General features: G+C 43.2%; 1 protein-coding gene across 1 annotated transcript in view; it reads right to left on the bottom strand.

Annotated features, from left to right (window-relative positions):
• chpt1 (choline phosphotransferase 1) overlaps positions 1–14,204 on the bottom strand; it is a 35,992-nt gene extending 21,788 nt beyond the window's left edge. The window contains exon 1 of the mRNA XM_072267398.1: positions 13,908–14,204. Coding sequence (XP_072123499.1) covers positions 13,908–14,144 — 237 coding nt within the window. The 5' untranslated portion in view covers positions 14,145–14,204. The remainder of the gene's footprint in view (positions 1–13,907) is intronic.
• Between the last annotated feature and the right edge of the window lie 5,995 nt (positions 14,205–20,199).

Here is a 20,199-nt window from a genome sequence, read left to right as displayed (position 1 = left end):
CCCGTTCCATCAGGAAGGTGAAATGGGAGCATTCTCAGAGAATTGACAGTCACTTCTGTGATACCAGACACACGAGGTACATGCAGCAGGGAACTCAGAGGCTTACAGACTACACGTCTACCCTGCGCGCCAGTGACCAGGATGCCTCACTCCCTGATTTGATGCAGAACAAAGTGCTGGCGAGGAAGGCACCCCTCCCCCCAGGGGAGCAGACACTCCGTCTGGCTGAAGTCGAGGTTAGGAAAACTCTGGTCAGAGTCAACCCACGCAAAGCTGTGGGGCTTGATAATATGTCAGGTCGGGTTCTGAAAGACTGCGCAGCCCAGCTGATGGAGTTGGTGACGGATATATTTAACATCTCTCTGGAATAATCCATTGTTCCTTCAGTTTTCAAGGCAGCAACCACCATTCCGAAGAAGGTGACAGTAACCTGCCTAAATGACTATCATCCAGTGACATTCACTTAACCATTATAAAATGCTTTGAGCAGCTGGTCATGGAGCACATTAAAGCCTTTCTCCTGGCTACACTGGACCCTTTCCAGTTCACTTATCACTCAATTCGATCCACAGATGACGCAATAACCTCTGCCCTGCACTCTGTCCTGTCCCCCGTGGTAAATGGGGTCTCATATTCCAGACTGCTGTTCATAGACTTCAGTTCAGCGTTCAACACCATCATATCCTAGAAACTGGTGGGGAAATTGTCCTCGCTGGGTCTCAACACCTCCCCCTGCAATTGGATACTGAATTTCTTTACAGTAAGGCCACAGTCAGCCTATGCGGACAGCAATGTCTCTCATCGCACTCTGCTGAGCATTGGCGCTCCCCAAGGCTGTGTGCTCAGCCCACTGCTGACACATGACTGTATCGCAGGATCCAGTTCAAACCGTGTCAATTAGTTTGCAGATGACACAACAGTGGTTGGCCTTATCAAGAACGATGTTGAGACAGAGTATTGAGAGGAGGTGGAGTGCTGGTAGATTGGTGTGAGAACAACAACCTAAGCCTGAATGTGGAGGACAAAGGAAATTACTGTGGACTTCAGGAAGGTGCAGATAAACCTTATATTTAATATTAACGCACTTTAGTTTGTTACTTATGTGTGAATCATCTACAGATTTTATCCTTACCTTCAGTTATTGGGTGTTAAGTCTGTTATGTGTTCGAAGAAACATCTCATTTCTATATATGTGTATGTAGTTAAATGACAATAAACTTCAATTGAACTCTCCACCTTTGCTGAATTCCTACAGGATCAAAATACTCCACAGAAAGCTGCGAACTCAGTTAGCTCCATCATGGACACTAGCCTCCCCAGCATCCAGGACATCTTCATGGAGCGATGCTTCAAAAAGGCGGTATCCATTGTTAACGATCCCAGTCAGTCAGGACATGTCCTCTTCTCATTGCTTCCATCAGGGAGGAGGTACAGGAGCCTGAAGACACACACTCAACGATTCAGAAACAGCTTCCTCCCCTCTGCCATTAGATTTCAGAACAATGTACTGCTGCTACAAACCAACCAACCTGATGACATATGCCAGTGGTGTTAGATCTGATTCACATAGTGATGAAGATAAGATCATCTAGAATTACTGCTAAAATTGCATGCCGCAGCACAGTCAAAATAGCAAATGGCTATGTTCAGATTATCAGGGTGGAATGCAATGCAGCTAAGGGAATTTGATACAAACCAAGTGGGAAGGAGAAGACTAATGAGTCCACTGAGGGTGGTGTACCAGATGTAAGACCATAAGATATAGGAGAAGAATCAGCCATTTGGCCCGAGTCTGCTCTATCATTTCCTCATGGCTGATCCATTTTCCCTCTCAGCCCCAATCTCCCCATATTCCTTCATGCCCTGACCAATCAAGAATCTATCAACCTCTGCCTTAAATATACATAAAGACTTATCTCCACAGCTGCCTGTGGAATGCTGTGATTAAATTTGGAAGTGTGCAGAGAAGCTTTATGAGGATGCTGCCAGGACTTGAGGAACTGAGTTATCGGGTGAGATTACACAAGCCAGGTCTTTCAATCAGCTTTACTCGAGGAACTGAGCTATCGAGTGAGGTTATGCAAGCCAGGCCTTCCGATCAACTTTATTCAAGGAACTGAGTTATCGGGCGAGGTTACACAAGCCAGGCCTTCTGATCAACTTTATTCAAGGAACTGAGTTATCGGGCGAGGTTACGCAAGCCAGGCCTTTAAATCAGCTTCATTTGTCACATGTACATTGAAGCATACAGTGAATTACTTCATTGGCATCGTCAAATCAGCAAGCATTGAGCTGGGGGCAGTCCGCAAGTGTCGCCATGTTTCTGGCACCAACATAGTATGTCCACAACCCACTAACCCTAACCTGCATATGGGAGGAATGCATAAATCCACGCAGTCACAGGAAGAACATGCAAACAGAGGAAGGAATCAACCCGAATCGGTGATTGCTGGTGCTGTAAAGCCATTGCGCTAATCACCATGCCTCTGGGCTGTGCTGTGCTATAATATGGTGGTGGTGCCATAATTTTAGTTTTGGTCTGTTTTAGGACAGGTGTGATTAAACTGGAGAGTGCACAGAGATGCTTTACAAGGACTTGAGGGGCTGAGTTATAGGGAGAGGTTAGGCCAGGCTGGGTCTTTTATTCTCTGGAGCGTAGCAGACAGAGGCGATTTCATGGAGGTGTATAAAATCATTCGAGACACGGAGAGGGTGAGCAGTCTTTTGTCCAGGGTTGCTAGTTAGCAACTAGAGGGCACAAAAGACACTGCAGACGCTGGAAATCTTGAGCAATACAGACAAAATGATGGAAGAACTCAGCAGGTCAGGCAGCAACTATGGAGGGAAATAAACAGTTAATGTTTTGGGCTAAGACCCTTCATCAGACTAAAGGAAATTGTTTTAAGGTTAGAGATGAAAGGTTTAATAACTTAAGGGGCAACTTTTTTTTTGAAAGAGGGTGACAGATATATGAAATGAGCTGTCAGAGGAAGCGGCTGAGGATATACATTAGATAATCACGCACAAAATGCTGGAGGAACTCAGCAGGTCGGGCAGCATCCCATGTAGGAGAATAAACAATCAATCTTTCAGACAAAGACCCTTCATTGAGACTGGAAAGGAAGGGGGCAGAAACCAGAATAAGAAGGTGGGGGGGGGGAGGGAAGGGGGACGAAGATCAAGCTGGCAGGTGATAGGTTGGAGCTGGTGGTGAGAAGGGCAAAGGAGGAAGAACGAAGTAAGAAGTTGGAGGGTAATAGATGGAAGAGATAAAGGGCTGAAGGAAAAGACATCTGATAGAAACTTGACAGTAAACCCAGAGGGAGGCGATGGGCAGTTGAGGAGAAGAGAAACGGCAAGAGGGGAACCAGAATGAGGAATACAAACAGAGAGAAGGGGAGTGACAGGAGGAGAAATTACCAGAAGGTAGAGAAATCGATATTCATGCCATCAGACATGGACAGACATATTGGAATGAGAATGGGAAGTAGAATTAAAATGGGTGGCCACCAGGAAATATGGCGGACCAAATGAAGGTGCTTTGTGCATCTTGGCCAGCACAGACACATATGGGTCAAAGGTTTTCCCACCACGTCCCCCCTGAATACCTGAGTCAACAGCTTGCTGGGCAAGGCTGAGGTGACTGAGACAAATGCTTCAAACTGGCATCCCATCTTGATGGATAGAGAGACAGGCTTGAAGGGACAGATGGCCCAACTCCTGCTCCTATTATTTTTAAAGCACACTCTAACACGACAGATATTAATTACGATACTCGCTAGACATCTCACTTTTAATTAGAATGCATCAAATTTCAGTAATCAGAGTATTCCTATCTGATTATAATCAGAACACAAACATTTGCTATGTCCATCCCTGCTGGGGCAGGCATCTTATAATTAATTTGAGATAAATACTTTACCCTGCATTACTTACAATATAAAGATAGGATTCCGGAGAATATGGGGAGAAAAAGACAGATATTCAGAGTAACTGCAAACTCCTTGGTGGTAATTGAACCAGGATCGCTGTGCTGTAATAGCGTTTTGTTAACCATTAATAGTAAGACAGCAGTTTCTGTAAAGCAGATGAAACTATACAGAAAGCAAAAAAGAGAAGCAAAAACTCCAGTTTTAATGTGTAAAGAGTGAATTATCTGGAATGGAAGAATTTGACATCGACTCCTACAAGGTGCCCAGACAGAAGATGAAGTGTGTCCAGCCTCATTGTAACAATGCATGAGATTTATAGACAAAGGTCAGAGTGGGACAGTTAATCAGTGGCAGCCAACTCGAAGCTAAGAGCTACACCTGTCGACTGGTGCTTCACAAAGCAGTTACCCAAAGCAATGCACACAAAATGCTGGAGAAACACTGGTCAGCAGCATCTATGGAGAGGAATAACAAGCTGATATTTCGGGCTGAGACCCTTGATCAGGACTCATCCAGTCTACATTTGGTTGCATTGATACACTGTGAACCCATTTGCTATGTCTATCTCTGCCTTGTCCACCACCTTTGTGAGATAGATACTTCATCCTGATTTTTTTTACATACAATATGAAGATAGGACACAAGGAGGGAATGACAGATATGCAGAGAGTAAATGCAACGGGTAATGGATCCTTCGATAGTTTTTATTTTCCTGAATTTACTGTTTTAGAGCCCAATAAATCTAAACTAAGAACCAGTATGCCCACAAATTAGAGAATGGATTTTAAAGATAAGGACTGATGGTATTAAGTTGCTTGAGAGGAGAGATGAGCTGGAATCACCCCTTTGAGCAGATCTAAGAGCAATTCAGAACCATAAGGCCAGAATTAAGTCATTTAGGCTATTGAGTCTGCTCTGCATTCCACCATCGCTGATATAATAATGCTCTCAACTTTATTCTGCCTTCTCCCCATAACCTTTGACTCCCCAACTAAACATGATTTATCATGTCCATTTTTAACATACCCAATGACTTGGCCTTCAGAGTTGCCTGTGGAAATGAATTCAACAGATTCACCACCCTGTGGCTAAAGAAATTCATCTGTTTTAACTGGATGTCCTTCTATTGAGGCTGTTATTCTTCTCCACTATAGGAAACATCCTCTCCACACCCACTCTTTCTAATAATGATAATAATGGCTCCGCTTGTCTAAGTAGACAATGGATGTGCCCGATTTAGGACTCAATTGGGTGTGGAACAGCACTGGCTGGGGCTGGATAAGCCGGTTCTTGAGCAACAGTCCTTGGCACTCGTAACTGCTGCCTCTCGTGTTGGTTTTGCTGCTTTGCAGCAGGACCGGAGTGACCCCCCCCCCCCCGGGTCGCAGACCTGGGCAATGAATATGGAGATCCTGGGCTGCACAGACATCAAGATCCCCCTCTTGGCCTCGCGGATGTGGTCCAAAGGAATGCGAAGCAGTACATTTGACATCAGTTTGGCTGCAGGAGCTGCCTGGAGATGACGTGATACGTTATCCAACCGCCTTAGGGGCTCCACTCTGGATTTGTGTAGGGTTTACTCCTCAGCCTTCTCTTCTCCTGAAGATACCCACAAGGCAGTGGGATCCATAACCCTGGATAGGGGCCCATACCGGGTACTGTCAGCCGGAGCCAGCTGAGCCCGGGACTCATGCAAGGCAGGGTCATCACGCCCTGTAGTAGTGACATATGGAGCCATTACCCACCACTCTTTCTAGGCCTTCCAATATTTGATAGGTTTCAGTGAGATTCTCACCTCAACAGAATGTATGCTCTTAGAGGTGAGATCAAAATGATTCACAATACTCCATTTTCAGGCTGATCAAGGCCCTGCTGAATTGTAATAGGACGTTAGTACTTAGGTACTCATACCATAAAATTCAACATACCATTAGCATGCTGTACTAGTTATCTCTGTACACAGTCCTTTCTGATTAGCCATCGGGGTTTCAATTCCCATCACTGTCTGTAAGGAGTTTTTACGTTCTCCTCATGACCATGTGGGCTTTCTCAGGGTGCTCCCATTTCCTCCCACATTCCAAGGACGTACGGGTTAATGTTAGTAAGCTATGAGCATGTTCTGCTGGCACTGGAAACATACGACACATGGCCAAGTCACTGGGAATATTTAAAGAGGTTGATAGATTCTTGATTAATCAGGGCATCAAAGGTTACAGTGAGAAGGCGAGGGAATAGGGTCGAGAGAGATAATGATGGAATGCCAGAACAGACTCAAAGGGCTGATATGGTCTTGTGTTGTATCCATCCCCTTGATACTGAGATCACAAAGCCCAGTGTTGGGAGGGGAACCTAATAGATTCTCCATGTCCACAGGTCTGGTGTAGCACCAGCAACCTCATCTGGAGTCAGGAAACCTGTGGAGCATCAGATGGGTTGAAGATGGGCCGCAAGGGACTCGCTATATAAAACATCAGGAACTTGGGGTTTGGACAGGAAACTGGTGTTTTAGCAAAGACAACCAGCCATGTCTTTTTGAATGGGACAGCAAGTTTGAGACTACCCATGTTTCTCATGTCTACCGAAGTGCTACAAAATAATAATAGACAAAAGGGGACAGAGAGGACCTCTGCTGCTCGGGGTCAACCATGAATGTTGCGACCTAGCTCTAACTCAATACACAAGCCAAAGCAGTACGATATGTAGAGCAAGCTGTTGCCCATGCAGCAGGCTTCCCCTCTCTCCATGCATCTGATGAACCCAAAAGGAACCACAGAGACAGATACAGTTTGGCACCAGTGACACTGAGGAGGTGCCAGTCAGCACTGAACTCAACGCACGACTGCCTTTAGGGATTCCAGCGCCAGATATTTCCCTGGGGATTACTCCCAATGAGTGGGTATAGCCACAAGGCAGGGCAAGTTTGAGATCAGAGTTTTCCTTCTATGGCTGATAAGCCCCATCTGCCCAAAGCAACTGATTATAAGGTACCAATAACCCACCCTTGCTCCTTCTCCTCTCAGTTCAAATGGTTCCACCAGGCTTTGAGGCTGAGCCACACAAAGGCCAGGAGCTGGACCTGGTTGTCAGAGGCTAGTTGAGAGGTATACAATTGGGAGCATTTAATAGGTGGTGGGACCTTATTCCCTTTACTTCCCCAGATCTGACCAGACTAGATATCGACAAGGAAGCAGTTGGAGACCACTTCCCAGAAACAGAAGGGTTCTTTGTGGCAATATAAGATTAGGTGGTTAACAAAAAAATTGAGAAAAGTACAAAATAAAAGACCAACAAATTCAAGATAATAAATGCAGAAAATACCAAGAGAAACCAGAAACAACCCAACACATTAAAGGATCCTACAGTAGATTAACTCAATCTTACTACTTACACCAGCACAATCAAGTGGCAAACATTCACCAAAATCTTGCTTTAAAATAGAAACTCATAAAAGACACCATACCTTACAGTTTTAGAGTCAGAGTCTGACAAATTATATTACAACCGATCCTTCATTACAGACAAGTCAATCCATAATAACCATCTGGATATAATAATACAGGATAAATAAGAACAGCTTACTAATAGCCATTCCAAACACACAAACAAATCATTAAGTGAAAAAGTCCAGAAATGTTCGAATTCTTTGAGGAGATTACAAGTAGGAGAGATAAAGGGGATGCAGTGGATGTTGTATATTTGGACTTTCAGAAGGCCCTTGACAAGGTGCCACACATGAGGCTGCTTACCAAGTCAGAGCCCGTGGTATTACAGGAAAGTTACTAACATGGTTAGAGCATTGGCTGATTGGTAGGAGGCAGTGAGTGGGAATAAAAGGATCCTTTTCTGGTTGGCTGCCAGTGACTAGTGGTGTTCCACAGCGGTCAGTGTTGGGACCACTTCTTTTTATGCTGTATATAAATGATTCAGATGATAGAACAGATGGCTTTGTTGCCAAGTTTGCAGATGATATGAAGATTGGTGGAGGGGCAGGTAGTGTTGAGGAAACAGGTAAGATACCGAAGGACTTAGACAGATTAGGAGAATGGACAAGAAAATGGCAAATGAAATACAATGTTGAAAAATGCATGGTCATGCACTTTGGTAGTGGAAATAAATGTACGGACTATTTTCTAAATGGGGAGAAAATCCAGGAATCTGAGATGCAGAGAGACTTTGGAGTCCTTGTGCAGAACACCCTAAAGGTTAACTTGCAGGTTGAGTCGGTGGTGAGGAGAGCAAATGCCACCTTAGCATTCATTTCAAGAGGTCTAGAATACAACAGCAGGGATGTGATGCTGAGGCTTTATAAGGCACTGGTGAGGCCTCACCTTGAGTATTGTGAGCAGTTTTCGGTTCTTCATCTAAGAAAAGATGTGCTGGCATTGGAGACGGTCCAGAGGAGGTTCACAAGGATGACTCCAGGAATGAAAGGGTTATCATACAAGGAATGTTTGATGGCTCTGGGTCTGTACTTGCTGGAATTCAGAAGAATTGGGGGGGGGGGGGGGGCGGGGCGGGAATCTCATTGAAACCCATTGAATGTTGAAAGGCCTAGACAGAGTAGATGTGGAAAAGATGTTTCCCATGGTGGGAGAGTCTAGGACAAGAGGGCACAGCCTCAGGATAGAGGGGCATCCATTCAAAACAGATGCGGAGAAATTTTAGCCAGAGGATGGTGAATTTGTGGAATTTGTTGCCATATGCAGCTGTGGAGGCCAGGTCATTGGTGTACTTAAGGCAGAGATTGACAGGTTCTTGATTGGACGTGACATCAAAGGTTACGGGGAGAAGGCTGGGAACTGCGGTTGAAGAGGAGATTTAAAAAAAAAGGATCAGCCATGATTGAACTGCAGAGAAGACTCGATGGGCCAGATGGCCCAATTCTACTCTCATGTCTTATGCTGAGTTAAAAGAGGATATTGAAAGACTATGGAGCCTGAGCAAGGTATACGTTGTCCCAGTAGTACTATCTACAACTGATAACATCCCGAAGTCACTACACAATAGCTTTAAACAATTAGGCATACACAGTAAATCTTCCGAAAGCAACAATACTCAAATAGTCCAAAAGTTCCTAACAATTGAGAAATGAGTGTGCTTGGCTATGCCCATATCTCAAGTTTTACCAGCTTAAGCTGAGAAAAAATATACAACAATCAGATGCAAAAAAAATTGTAAACCCTTTCTATTTACCTGGTTTTCTGCATTAATTACTCACAAAATGTGGTCTGATCTTCATTCAAGTCACAATAACAGACAAACACAATCTGCCTAAACCAATAATGCAAAAACAATTTCATTTCTTCTTGTCAATACTGAGTACATCATTTAAACACTGTCTCGGTGTTAGACTAATTTTAAACCATTTCTCCATATAAAACTGTTTCAGTTGATAAATATTTCTGGGATACCTTGCATGAACAGCCCTCTTCAGGTCACGCCACAGCATCTCAATTGGGTTAAGGTCTGGACTCTAACTTCGCCATTCCAAAACACAAATTTTCTTTTTTTTTTTAAAAACCATTCTGTTGTTGATTTAATCTTGTGCTTCAGATTATTGTTTTGTTGCATCATCCAACTTCTATTAAGCTTCAGATGACTGACTGCCAAACTGACATTCTCCTGTAAAATGGCTTGATACAATTTTGAATTCATTGTTCCCTCAATGATCACAAGTTGTCCGGGCCCTGAGGCAGCAAAGCAGCCCCAAATCATGATGCTCCTTCCGCCATGCTTCACAGATGGGATGAGGTTTAGCTGCTGGTGTGCAGTGCCCTTTTGCCTCCAAACATAGCGGTGTGCACTTCTGCCAAAAAGTTCAACTTTCATCTTATCTGGCCACAGAACATTGTCCCAGAAGCATTTGGAACATCCAGGTGGCCTTTTTCCAATATTGAGATGTGCAGCAATTTTTTTTTTTTGAGAACAATGATTTCTTCTGTGGTGTCATTCCATTAACACCATTCTTGTTCAGTGTTTTTCTTATAATGGACACATGAACAGAGACTTTCCAAAGTTTTAGAGATTTCTTCAGGTCCTTTTTCACCACCTTCAGCATTGCACATTGTGCTCTTTGTAGGACACACACTCCTAGGGAGAGTAGCAACAGTACTGAGTTTCCACCATGTGTTGGCAATTTCTCTTACTGTGGACTGATGAAGACTCCGGCCATTTAGAAATGCTCTTGTATCCTTTTCCAGCTTCATGCATCTCTACAATTCTTCTAAGATCGAGGCATGGTGCACATAAACAGAACTTTGAGGAGAGCAGGCTCCATCAGTAACCTAACTGTGTGTCTTTTTTATAGGGCAGGGCACTTCTACAACCCACACCTCCAATCTCATCACATTGATTGACACCTGACTCCAAATAGCTTTTGTAGGAAAGACATCCTTGCCATAGAGGGAGTACAAAGAAGGTTCACCAGATTGATTCCTGGGATGGCAGGACTTTCATATGATGAAAGACTGGTTCAACTAGGCTTATACTTGTTGGAATTTAGAAGATTGAGGGGGGATCTTATTGAAACGTATAAGATCCTAAAGGGATTGGACAAGCTAGATGCAGGAAGATTGACCCCGATGTTGGGGAAGTCCAGAACGAGGGGTTACAGTTTGAGGATAAGGGGGAAGCCTTGTAGGACCGAGATTATGAAAAACTTCTTCACACAGAGAGTGGTGAATCTGTGGAATTCTCTGCCACGGAAACAGTTGAGGCCAGTTCATTGGCGATATTTAAGAGGGAGTTAGATATGGCCCTTGTGACTAAAGGGATCAGGGGTATGGAGGGAAGGCTGGTACAGGGTTCTGAGTTGGATGATCAGCCATGATCATACTGAATGGCGGTGCAGGCTCGAAGGGCCGAATGGCCAACTCCTGCACCTATTTTCTATGTAGAAGACATTACCCCAGAGGTTCACATACTTTTCTGAACCTAAACTGATTGTTTAAATGGTGTACTCAATATTGACAAGAAGCACAATTGTTTGTGCATTATTGGTTTAGGCAGATAGTGTTTGTCTATTATTGTGACTTAGATGAAGATCACACCACCTTTTATGAGAATTAATGCAAAAAACCCAGGCAAAGAGTTCACAAACTTTTTCTTGCAACCGAATAATAATTTATCTATAGAACACTTTTCATACAAACGAGATAACCCATTTTACAATGGGATAAATTTCAAACATGAAAATAAAAGATGTTAGTTAGAGGCAAGGGTAAATCAATAGGTTTTGCACTGAACATACAGAATATTGTGCAGTGGTCTCATTCGCGAATTGAGATCAGGTTGGGGAAGATACGTGATTAGCATCTTTCACAAAAACCTCAGTGCATAGGACAGCTTCCGATCTGCCTTCGAGACTCAACAATCTTGCTCACTGACGGGAAGTTTCACAGTAACGTCAATGCACTGAAGAAAAGCTAAATCATACTGAAGTAGTGTGTCCTGAAGGGTTTCGGCCCAAAACACTGACCTTTTATTCCCCTCCATAGATGCTGCCTGACCTGCTGAGTTTCTGCAGCATTTCGTGTGTGTGTTGCCTTGTTTTTCCAGCATCTGCAGAATCCCTTCTGATTAAGTATTTTACATAACTAAAGCACCCAGAGTAATTAAAGTCACAGAGAATGTGCAAACTCTATGACACAGCCTTCTCAGTTTGGCAGACTGTGACTCGTGGGATTCAAGTAGTAGAGGCAGATATATAAGAGACATATAGTTAGGCACATGAAATGAGAGGAAAATGGAAGGATATGGACATTGTGTAGGAAGAGGAGATTAGTTTAGTTGGCCATTTGATTACCATCTTAATTAGTCTAGATCGAAATTGTGGGCTGAAGGGCCTGTTTCTGTCCTATGTTCTGCAAGGAAAGGCCTGCTTGCACACACTACGCTTGATAGCCATTGCACTCTGGTTTCAACATCAGGGACCCCCACCTCCCGAGACATGCTCTCTTCTCGCAGCTGCCATCAGGAAGGAGGTACAGGAGCCCCAGGACCCACAGCACAGTCATTATCCCTCAACCATCAGGCTCTTAAACCAGAGGGGTTAACTTCACTCGTCCCAACAGTGAACTTGCAAGGACTCTTCATCTCATGTAGATAGTCAACGATTTTTGTATTTGTACAGATTGTTGGATTTCTTTTATACATTGGTTGTTGCTTGCCTGTTGGGTGCAGTTTTTCATTGATTCCATTGTTTTTCTTGTATTTACTGTGAATGCCTACAAAAGGAATCTCAGTATTGCTCAAAGTCAATTTCATTATCAAACCAAGATCCATTTGCCTGCAGGCACACTCAGCAAATCCACCGAGTAGTAACTATAACAGGATCAATGAAAGATCAGCCAGAGCACAGAAGACAACAAACTGTGCAAATGCAAATATAAATAGGAATAAATGAGAGCAGGAGATCATGTATATGGTGACATACATGTACTTTGACAACAAATTTACTTTGAATTTTCCCCACTTCCTTCCAAACACATCCAAAGGACAACTGATTGCATCGATTAAAGGAATCTCCCTGCACTGAGCAAACTCAAAAGTTGCTACTTCAGCCAGTAATTACTACCGAAACAGAAACTCTGAGCTTATCATCAAAACCCCTCCTTGTTCACACAAAGCTGGGTGACCTGATGAATGAAAGAAAAATGGAGAGCTAAGTGGGAGGGAAGGGCTAGATTGATCTTGGAGCATTAGAAGGCCTATATTGTGCTGTACATACAACAAAAAATACTGGAGGAGCACAGGTCAGGCAGCCTCTATATAATTTCAGGCCAGGATTCTTCGAGACTGAAAAGGAAGCACGCAGCAGCCAGAATAAGGTACAAACTGGCAGGTGATAGGTGAGAGGGAGGGAAGGTGGGTGGATACAGAGAAAAGATGGGTGGGTGAGGGGGGGGATGAAGTGAGAAGCTAGAAGAGGTAAAGGACTGACGGAGGAATCAGACAAATTTTGTCAATACTTAACAGAAATACATCTTAAACCTGCCATTTCTCTGCACTTTGCAAATACATGGCTTTGCATCCAAAACAGAAATAGAATTAGCCCAGAGATTTGGTAAAATTAGTTTAGTTCGGATAACTGCAATGTGCTTCATCTTGTAAGGTCAAATCCAAGTAGGACTTTCATCAGTGAATGGCAGAGCCCTGGAAAATGGTGCAGAACAGGAGGAGCTTGGAGTACAAGCATATCATTCCCCAACAGTGGAGTCACAGGTCGTCAGGATGGTGATAAAGCTGTTCAGCACATTGGCCTTCATCAGTCAGGGCCCCGGGTATAAAAGTGGGAGCTCACGGTGCTATTGCACAGGACACTGGTGAGGGGGTATAGATAGTGGAAAAAGCCTGCTTGCATTTACCGAAGTTGGGCGAGTCTACAACCAGTAGTCAAAGGTTAAGGGTGAAAGGTGGAAATTTTACAGGGAACATAAGGGGGAACGACTTCACCCAGAGGGTGTTGAGAGTGTGGAAAGAGCTGCCAGAGGAAGTGGCAGATGGGGGTTCGATTTCAATACCTGAGAAGTCTGGATAGGTGCATTTCTGGGAAGGATATGGAGGGCTATGGTCTGGGTGCAAGTCAATGGGACTCGGCAGATTAATAGTTTGGCATGGACTGGATGGGCCAAAGGGCCTGCTTCTGGAAATTTCCGTAGCACCCCAAACCAGGCACTCTGGTCACCCAGCACTCCGGGGTACCCTGCTCGGTCCGCTCTACCCCTACTCCAGGGTTTGTCAGCCCCTGTCACCCAAAAGGAACCTATCAATCTCCACCCACACATGGGGCACAGTCATACCACACCCAAAGGGACCCAAACATCCATAACCACGGGAAGCCAAAGACAGCTGCACCTAAGGGCCCAGTAAAACCCGCCACCCACGGGACAATGAGTTTCCCCCGCCCCCGGGTCCAGTCAACACCCTAGCCAAAGGGACACATCAGGCACCCTTCCCCATCAGCCCCAGCCTTACCCGCTCGGTGCCGCTGGGGCAGTAGTAGACCAGCAGCAGGGTACTCAGAACGTTGGTGGCGAGTCCGATCAGAGTGATGGTGTTGGGCGCCAGCCAGGTGGGAACCAGCTCCAGCAGCCATCCCCAGAACAGCTGCAGCGGCGGCTCCAAAAGCGAGCGGCCAGACGCGCGGTACCTGTGCTCCTCCAGTCGCTTCAGCTGCGCCTCGCTCAGCGGCCGCAGCCAACCCACACCCATCTCCCGACTGCGAGCGCAACCAAGCCCCAGGCCGCGGCCCGTCACTGGGCGGGGCCACGTGACCAGCAACAGAACCCACATGACCAGGGCGGGGCAGAGCCGAAAGGCCAGCGGCAATAGGTGGGATCTGCGTTGACCGACGGCCAGTGACTAGTTTTAGACCAATAGAACGGAGGCGTACGACAGTAGGCGGGTTCTACGTGCCAGACGACGGGGGCGCCACAACACAGTGGGCGGAACCGTGTTAACTGACAGACCTGGAGCGGTGACTGATAAAGGAGGGCGGGGTTTGGGGAAGAGAACAGGGGCGTGGCCTGTGTGGAGAGGCGGGGCCATATGGGTTGAGGGGACAGAGGTGTTGCGGAAATCAGGCTGCAGGTAGTGGAAACAGAAGAGAGGAAATTGTGTGGACTAGGTTAAGGCTGGGGCATTGTGCATTAAACAAAACATTGAAAATGATCGGGAAACACCAGGCAGGATTGTGTGAGGAATGTCAGGAAGAGGCGTCAGTAGAACATGTAGTTCTGTGTTGCAGGAAGTATGGGATACAGAGAGAGATGATGAGAATTAAACTAAGGGAATTGGGGGTGCAGGAATTCACATTAAAAGGGTTGCTGGTCATGGGTGAGAAAGCACAGGTCAGGGTATTTTTAGCTTTCTTAAGGGGTACAGGGGTTTTTTATAGGATATGACGGATAAACAGGAATAGGGTACTAGGATGGCCAAAGATGGGAGGATAAAGTGTAGGTTAGGGTATGTATGTGTGTGTGTGTGTGATTGGGTGAAGGGATTTAGAATGTGCGTCTATTGCACACTCCGGAGCAGAAGATGGCGGTAATGCACCATTACGCTGGGTGCCAACCGCCGTAAAACAAGACACAGACAGACAGGAAATCGGGCTGGTCCCCCAACTACTTCCCTGCAACCAGTCAATCAGCGGCACATCCCTAATCACTACAGTTTAGCAATATTAGTTCATACTAATGGAGTTCTTGTTCTGCCTGATACGGAAACTGAGGCTCACCGGTGCCTCTACTTCCTTAGCAGGCTAAAGAAATTCAGTATGTCCTTTTCAACTCTTACTAACTTTTAACATATAACATAAAAATTACAGCACGGAAACAGGCCATCTCGGCCCTTCTAGTCCATGCTGAACTCTTACTGTCACCTGGTCCCACCGACCTGCACTCAGCCCATAACCCTCCATTCCTTTCCTGTCCATATATCTATCCAATTTAACTTTAAATGACAACATCGAACCTGCCTCAACCACTTCTGCTGGAAGCTCGTTCCACACAGCTACCACTCTGAGTAAAGAAGTTCCCCCTCAAGTTACCCCTAAACTTTTGTCCTTTAACTCTCAACTCATGTCCTCTTGTTTGAATCTTCCCCACTCTCAATGGAAAAAGCCTATTCAGGTCAACTCTATCAATCCCCTTCATAATTTTAAATACCTCTATCAAGTCCCCTCTCAACCTTCTACACTCCAAAGAATAAAGACCTAACTTGTTCAACCTTTCTCTGTAACTTAGGAGGTGAAACCCAGGTAACATTTTAGTAAACCTCCTCTGTACTCTCTCAATTTTATTGACATCTTTCCTATAATTTGGTGACCAGAACTGTACACAATACTCCAAATTTGGCCTTACCAATGCCCTATACAATTTCAACATTACATCCCAACTCCTATACTCAATGCTCTGATTAACAAAGGCCAGCATACCAAAAGCTTTCTTCACCACCCTATCCACGTGAGATTCCACCTTCAGGGAACTATACACCATTATTCCTAGATCCCTCTGTTCTACAGCATTCTTCAATGCCCCACCATTTACCATGTATGTCCTGTTTTGATTAGTCTTACCAAAATGTAGCACCTCACATTTTTCAGCATTAAACTCCATCTGCCATCTTTCAGCCCACTCTTCTAACTGTCCTAAATCTCTCTGCAAGCTTTGAAAACCTACCTCATCATCCACAACGCCACCTATCTTAGTATCATCTGCATACTTACTAATCCAATTTACCACCCCATCATCCAGATCATTAATATATATGACAAACAACATTGGACCCAGTACAGATCCCTGAGGCACACCACCACACACTGTCCTCCAATCTGACGAACAGTTATCCACCATTACTCTCTGGCGTCTCCCATCTAGCCACTGCTGAATCCATTTTACTACTTCCATATTAATGCCTAACGATTGAACCTTCCTAACTAACCTTCAGTGTGGAACCTTGTCAAAGGCCTTACTGAAGTCCATATAGACAACATCCACCGCTTTACCCTTGTCAACTTTCCTAGTAACCTCATCAAAAAATTCAATAAGATTTGACAAAACATGACCTTCCACGCACAAATCCATGTTGACTGTTCCTAATCAGGCCCTGTCTATCCAGATAATTATATATACCATCTCTAAGAATGCTTTCCATCAATTTACCCACCACTGGCGTCAAACTCACAGGCTGATAATTGGTAAGTTTACTCTTAGAACCCTTTTTAAACAATGGAACCACATGAGCAACACGCCAATCCACCGCACCATCCCCGTTTCTAAATGACATTTGAAATATTTCTGTCAGAGCCCCTGCTATTTCCACACTAACTTCCCTCAAGGTCCTAGGGAATATCTTGTCCGGACCCGGAGACTTATCCACTTTTATATTCCTTAAAAGCGCCAGTACTTCCTCTTCTTTAATTGTCATACTTTCCATAACTACCCTTCTTGTTTCCTTTAACTTACACAATTCAATATCCTTCTCCTTAGTGAATACCGAAGAAAAGAAATTGTTCAAAATCTCCCCCATCTCTTTTGGCTCCGCACATAGCCATCCACTCTGATTCTCTAAGGGACCAATTTTATCCCTCACTATCCTTTTGGCTATTTATATAACTGTAGAAACCCTTTGGATTTATTTTCACTTTACTTGCCAAAGCAGCCTCGTATCTTCTTTTAGCTTTTCTAATTTCTTTCTTAAGATTCTTTTTACTAAGCTGTCAACTAATCCAAATTCTATTTCCTTCCATCTAGCCTTATATTTCCTATTACACCAATATAACAGAGGGGTTATCTGTGAGGCATAAAAATAATTTCTCAGGCAAGGAAGAACCATACCTCCTCCTTCCTTCCCTAACTGTAAGGTGTTATATCCAATTCTAGGTTTCTTTCCTTGCCAAATGAAGCGGGAAATCCATTTGTCCCATTCCCTGAATTGATTATCATCCACCTCCACCGGTAAAGTACGGAAAAGATACAATAACCGAGGAGGAATATTCATTTTTATAGTATTTATCCTTGAATTTAAACTTTAAAAGGGTATAAGATTCCATCTATGCATATCTGCTTTTATCTCTGAGATTAATGGCCCATAATTTACCTGTGACAGTGTTGAAAGATCCTTCGGCAGGGTTATTCCTAAATATTTTAATGATTTAGCTTCCCACTTAAGATCATATGTATCCTGCAATTTTTTGGATGGTGTATAATTTAGGGACATAACCTGCGTTTTCTTTACATTTATTTTATAACCTGATATTTTCCCAAAGTCATCCAACAGTGTAAACAATCCTATAAATGAATTTTCTGGTTCACTCAGATAGACCAAAACATCATCTGCGAATAACGCCACTTTCTGTTCAATCCCTGCCACCTTGATACCTTTTACGATTTCGCTCTGTCTTATTAGTTGGGCAAGCAGTTCAATATATAGTGCAAAAAGGAGAGGAGAAATTGGGCATCTTCAGGCCTCAATAGCTGACAAAGGATTGAGGGCCCAGTTGGAAAAATTTAAAAACGCTTGGATAAATCTTACATTAAAAGTATGGCAGAAGGTGGTTAATTCATGTGGAATTAATAACATGTTAAAACTCTTTAGATGGTGTGCATATGATACCGAATTCCTTCCCAACAGAGGAGATAAAAGATTTGAGCTATGGATAAAGAAAGGTCTTACAACCTACCTCTCATTTATAGATAAAAGAGTATTACAAAGTTTCCAAATCCTGCAGGACAAACATGGCCTAGAACATAATGACTTTTTTAGGTACCTTCAAGTACGAAACTATGTTAACCAGAGTTGTAGGTATACAGACCTATCAACAGTAGAATTAGAATTTTTCAAGATTCTGAATTCGGCTTGCAGTTCAATACCTAGTAAATCAGTTTCTCGATTATATAATGCACTCTCCCATGCTAAAAATGTAAATACACTGTATATTAAAGAGAAGTGGGAGAAAGAAGCGGGGTTGGTACTTTCAGAGGAGGCTTGGGAGAAAATCTGCAGCTTTCAATGGTCCTCGACTAATTCTTTGACTTGGAGAGAACACTGTTGGAAAAACATTATAAGATACTTAAAGACCCCATATCAGGAAAAATATAAAGATACAAATGTGATGTGTTGGAGAAGGTGTGGCTCCAAGGAGGCAAATCATTTTCATATTTTTTGGGATTGCCCTAAATTAAGTCTATTTTGGGAAGGTATTCATAGAACATTAGTTAAGGTACTTAGGTCCCAGATACCTCTGAACTTTGAGACGCTCTATTTGGGGCATGTATTGTTTCTTGAACAGAAGGAAGATATAAAGTTGCTGCAGGCCCTCTTAGCGGCAAGTAAGAAATCAATCACTAGAAAATGGCTAAATCCAATACCATCTACATTAGAAGATTGGTACGAAATTATCTTGGAAATATTTAAAATGGAAAAGTTGACTTACTCCCTGAGAACTCAAAAAGAAAAATTTTATCAAATCTGGAATAAATGGATTGAATATATAACCCCAATGCGAGCAGACTTTAGATGACTCTCCTAATGATTTATCCTGCTCTTCTCATCAACACAGTAATATTGCTAACGTAAGCATCCCTAGTCTAAATGTTTGTTTTTTTTGTTTTCTTTTGGAAAATAGAGAATTAACACAAGTAAAGGGAAAGATTTGGGAAAGGGATAAAAAAAATGAAAAAATTAAGTAAATAAGTACATAGGGATTGGATAATTATGTCTGCGGGCAGGAGCAAGCATGAACAAATTAGGATATAAACACCTACAATGTATGATACATAGGCTTATATACAACATTTTGGACTAGTGGAAATGGTCCAGAAGGGTTATATGGGAACTATTATTACCATTTTTCTTAACAACTAATTCCATTACTTAGCCTAATAGGTTAGATTTACCAAAGTACATAATTATCTATTTAAATGTTTATTTTCCTTTTATATCATCTCAATGTGTACTTAAGAATGTATAAATAATTGTAGTTTTATACATATAAAAAAATGGAAAAGGTTATATGTGTGAAAAAAGTACATGATATTTGTGAATTCCTTATCCAAATAAAAATAAAATTAAAAAAAAAGATTCTTTTTACATTCTTTATATTCCTCGAGTAACTCATTAACTCCAAGCTGCCTATATTTATTGAAGATCCCTCTCTTTTTCTGAACCAAGTTTCCGATATCCCTTGAACACCATGGCTCTCTCCAACTTTTAACCTTTCCTTTCAACCTAACAGGAACATAAAGATTCTGAACCCTCAAAATTTCACCCTTAAATGACCTCCATTTCTCTATTACATCCTTCCCATAAAACAAATTGTCCTAATCCACTCCTTCTAAATCCTTTCGCATCTCCTCAAAGTTAGCCTTTCTCCAATCAAAAATCTTAATCCTAGGTCCAGTCCTATCCTTCTCCATAATTACACTGAAACTAATGGTATTGTGGTCACTGGACCCGAAGTGCTTCTCAACACAAACCTCCGTCATCTGCCCGGTCTCATTTCCTAACAGGAGATCCAACACTGCTCCTTCTCTAGTTGGTACCTCTATGTATTGCTCCAAAAAACTATCTTGCAAACTCCAAACCATCCAGCCCTTTTATAGAATGGGCTTCCCAGTCCATGTGTGGAAAATTAAAATCTCCCACAATCACAACCTTGTGCTTACTACAAATATCTGCTATCTCCTTACAAATTTGCTCCTTCAGTTCTCGGTCCCCATTAGGTGGTCTCTAATACACCCCTATAAGCATCACTACACCTTTCCTA

This window comes from Mobula birostris, chromosome 9 (genome assembly GCF_030028105.1).
Source record: "Mobula birostris isolate sMobBir1 chromosome 9, sMobBir1.hap1, whole genome shotgun sequence".
NCBI classification, from domain to species: Eukaryota; Metazoa; Chordata; class Chondrichthyes; order Myliobatiformes; family Myliobatidae; genus Mobula; species Mobula birostris.
Note: the sequence above shows the minus strand (reverse complement) of the source record. Positions and strands in the feature narration are given on the sequence as shown.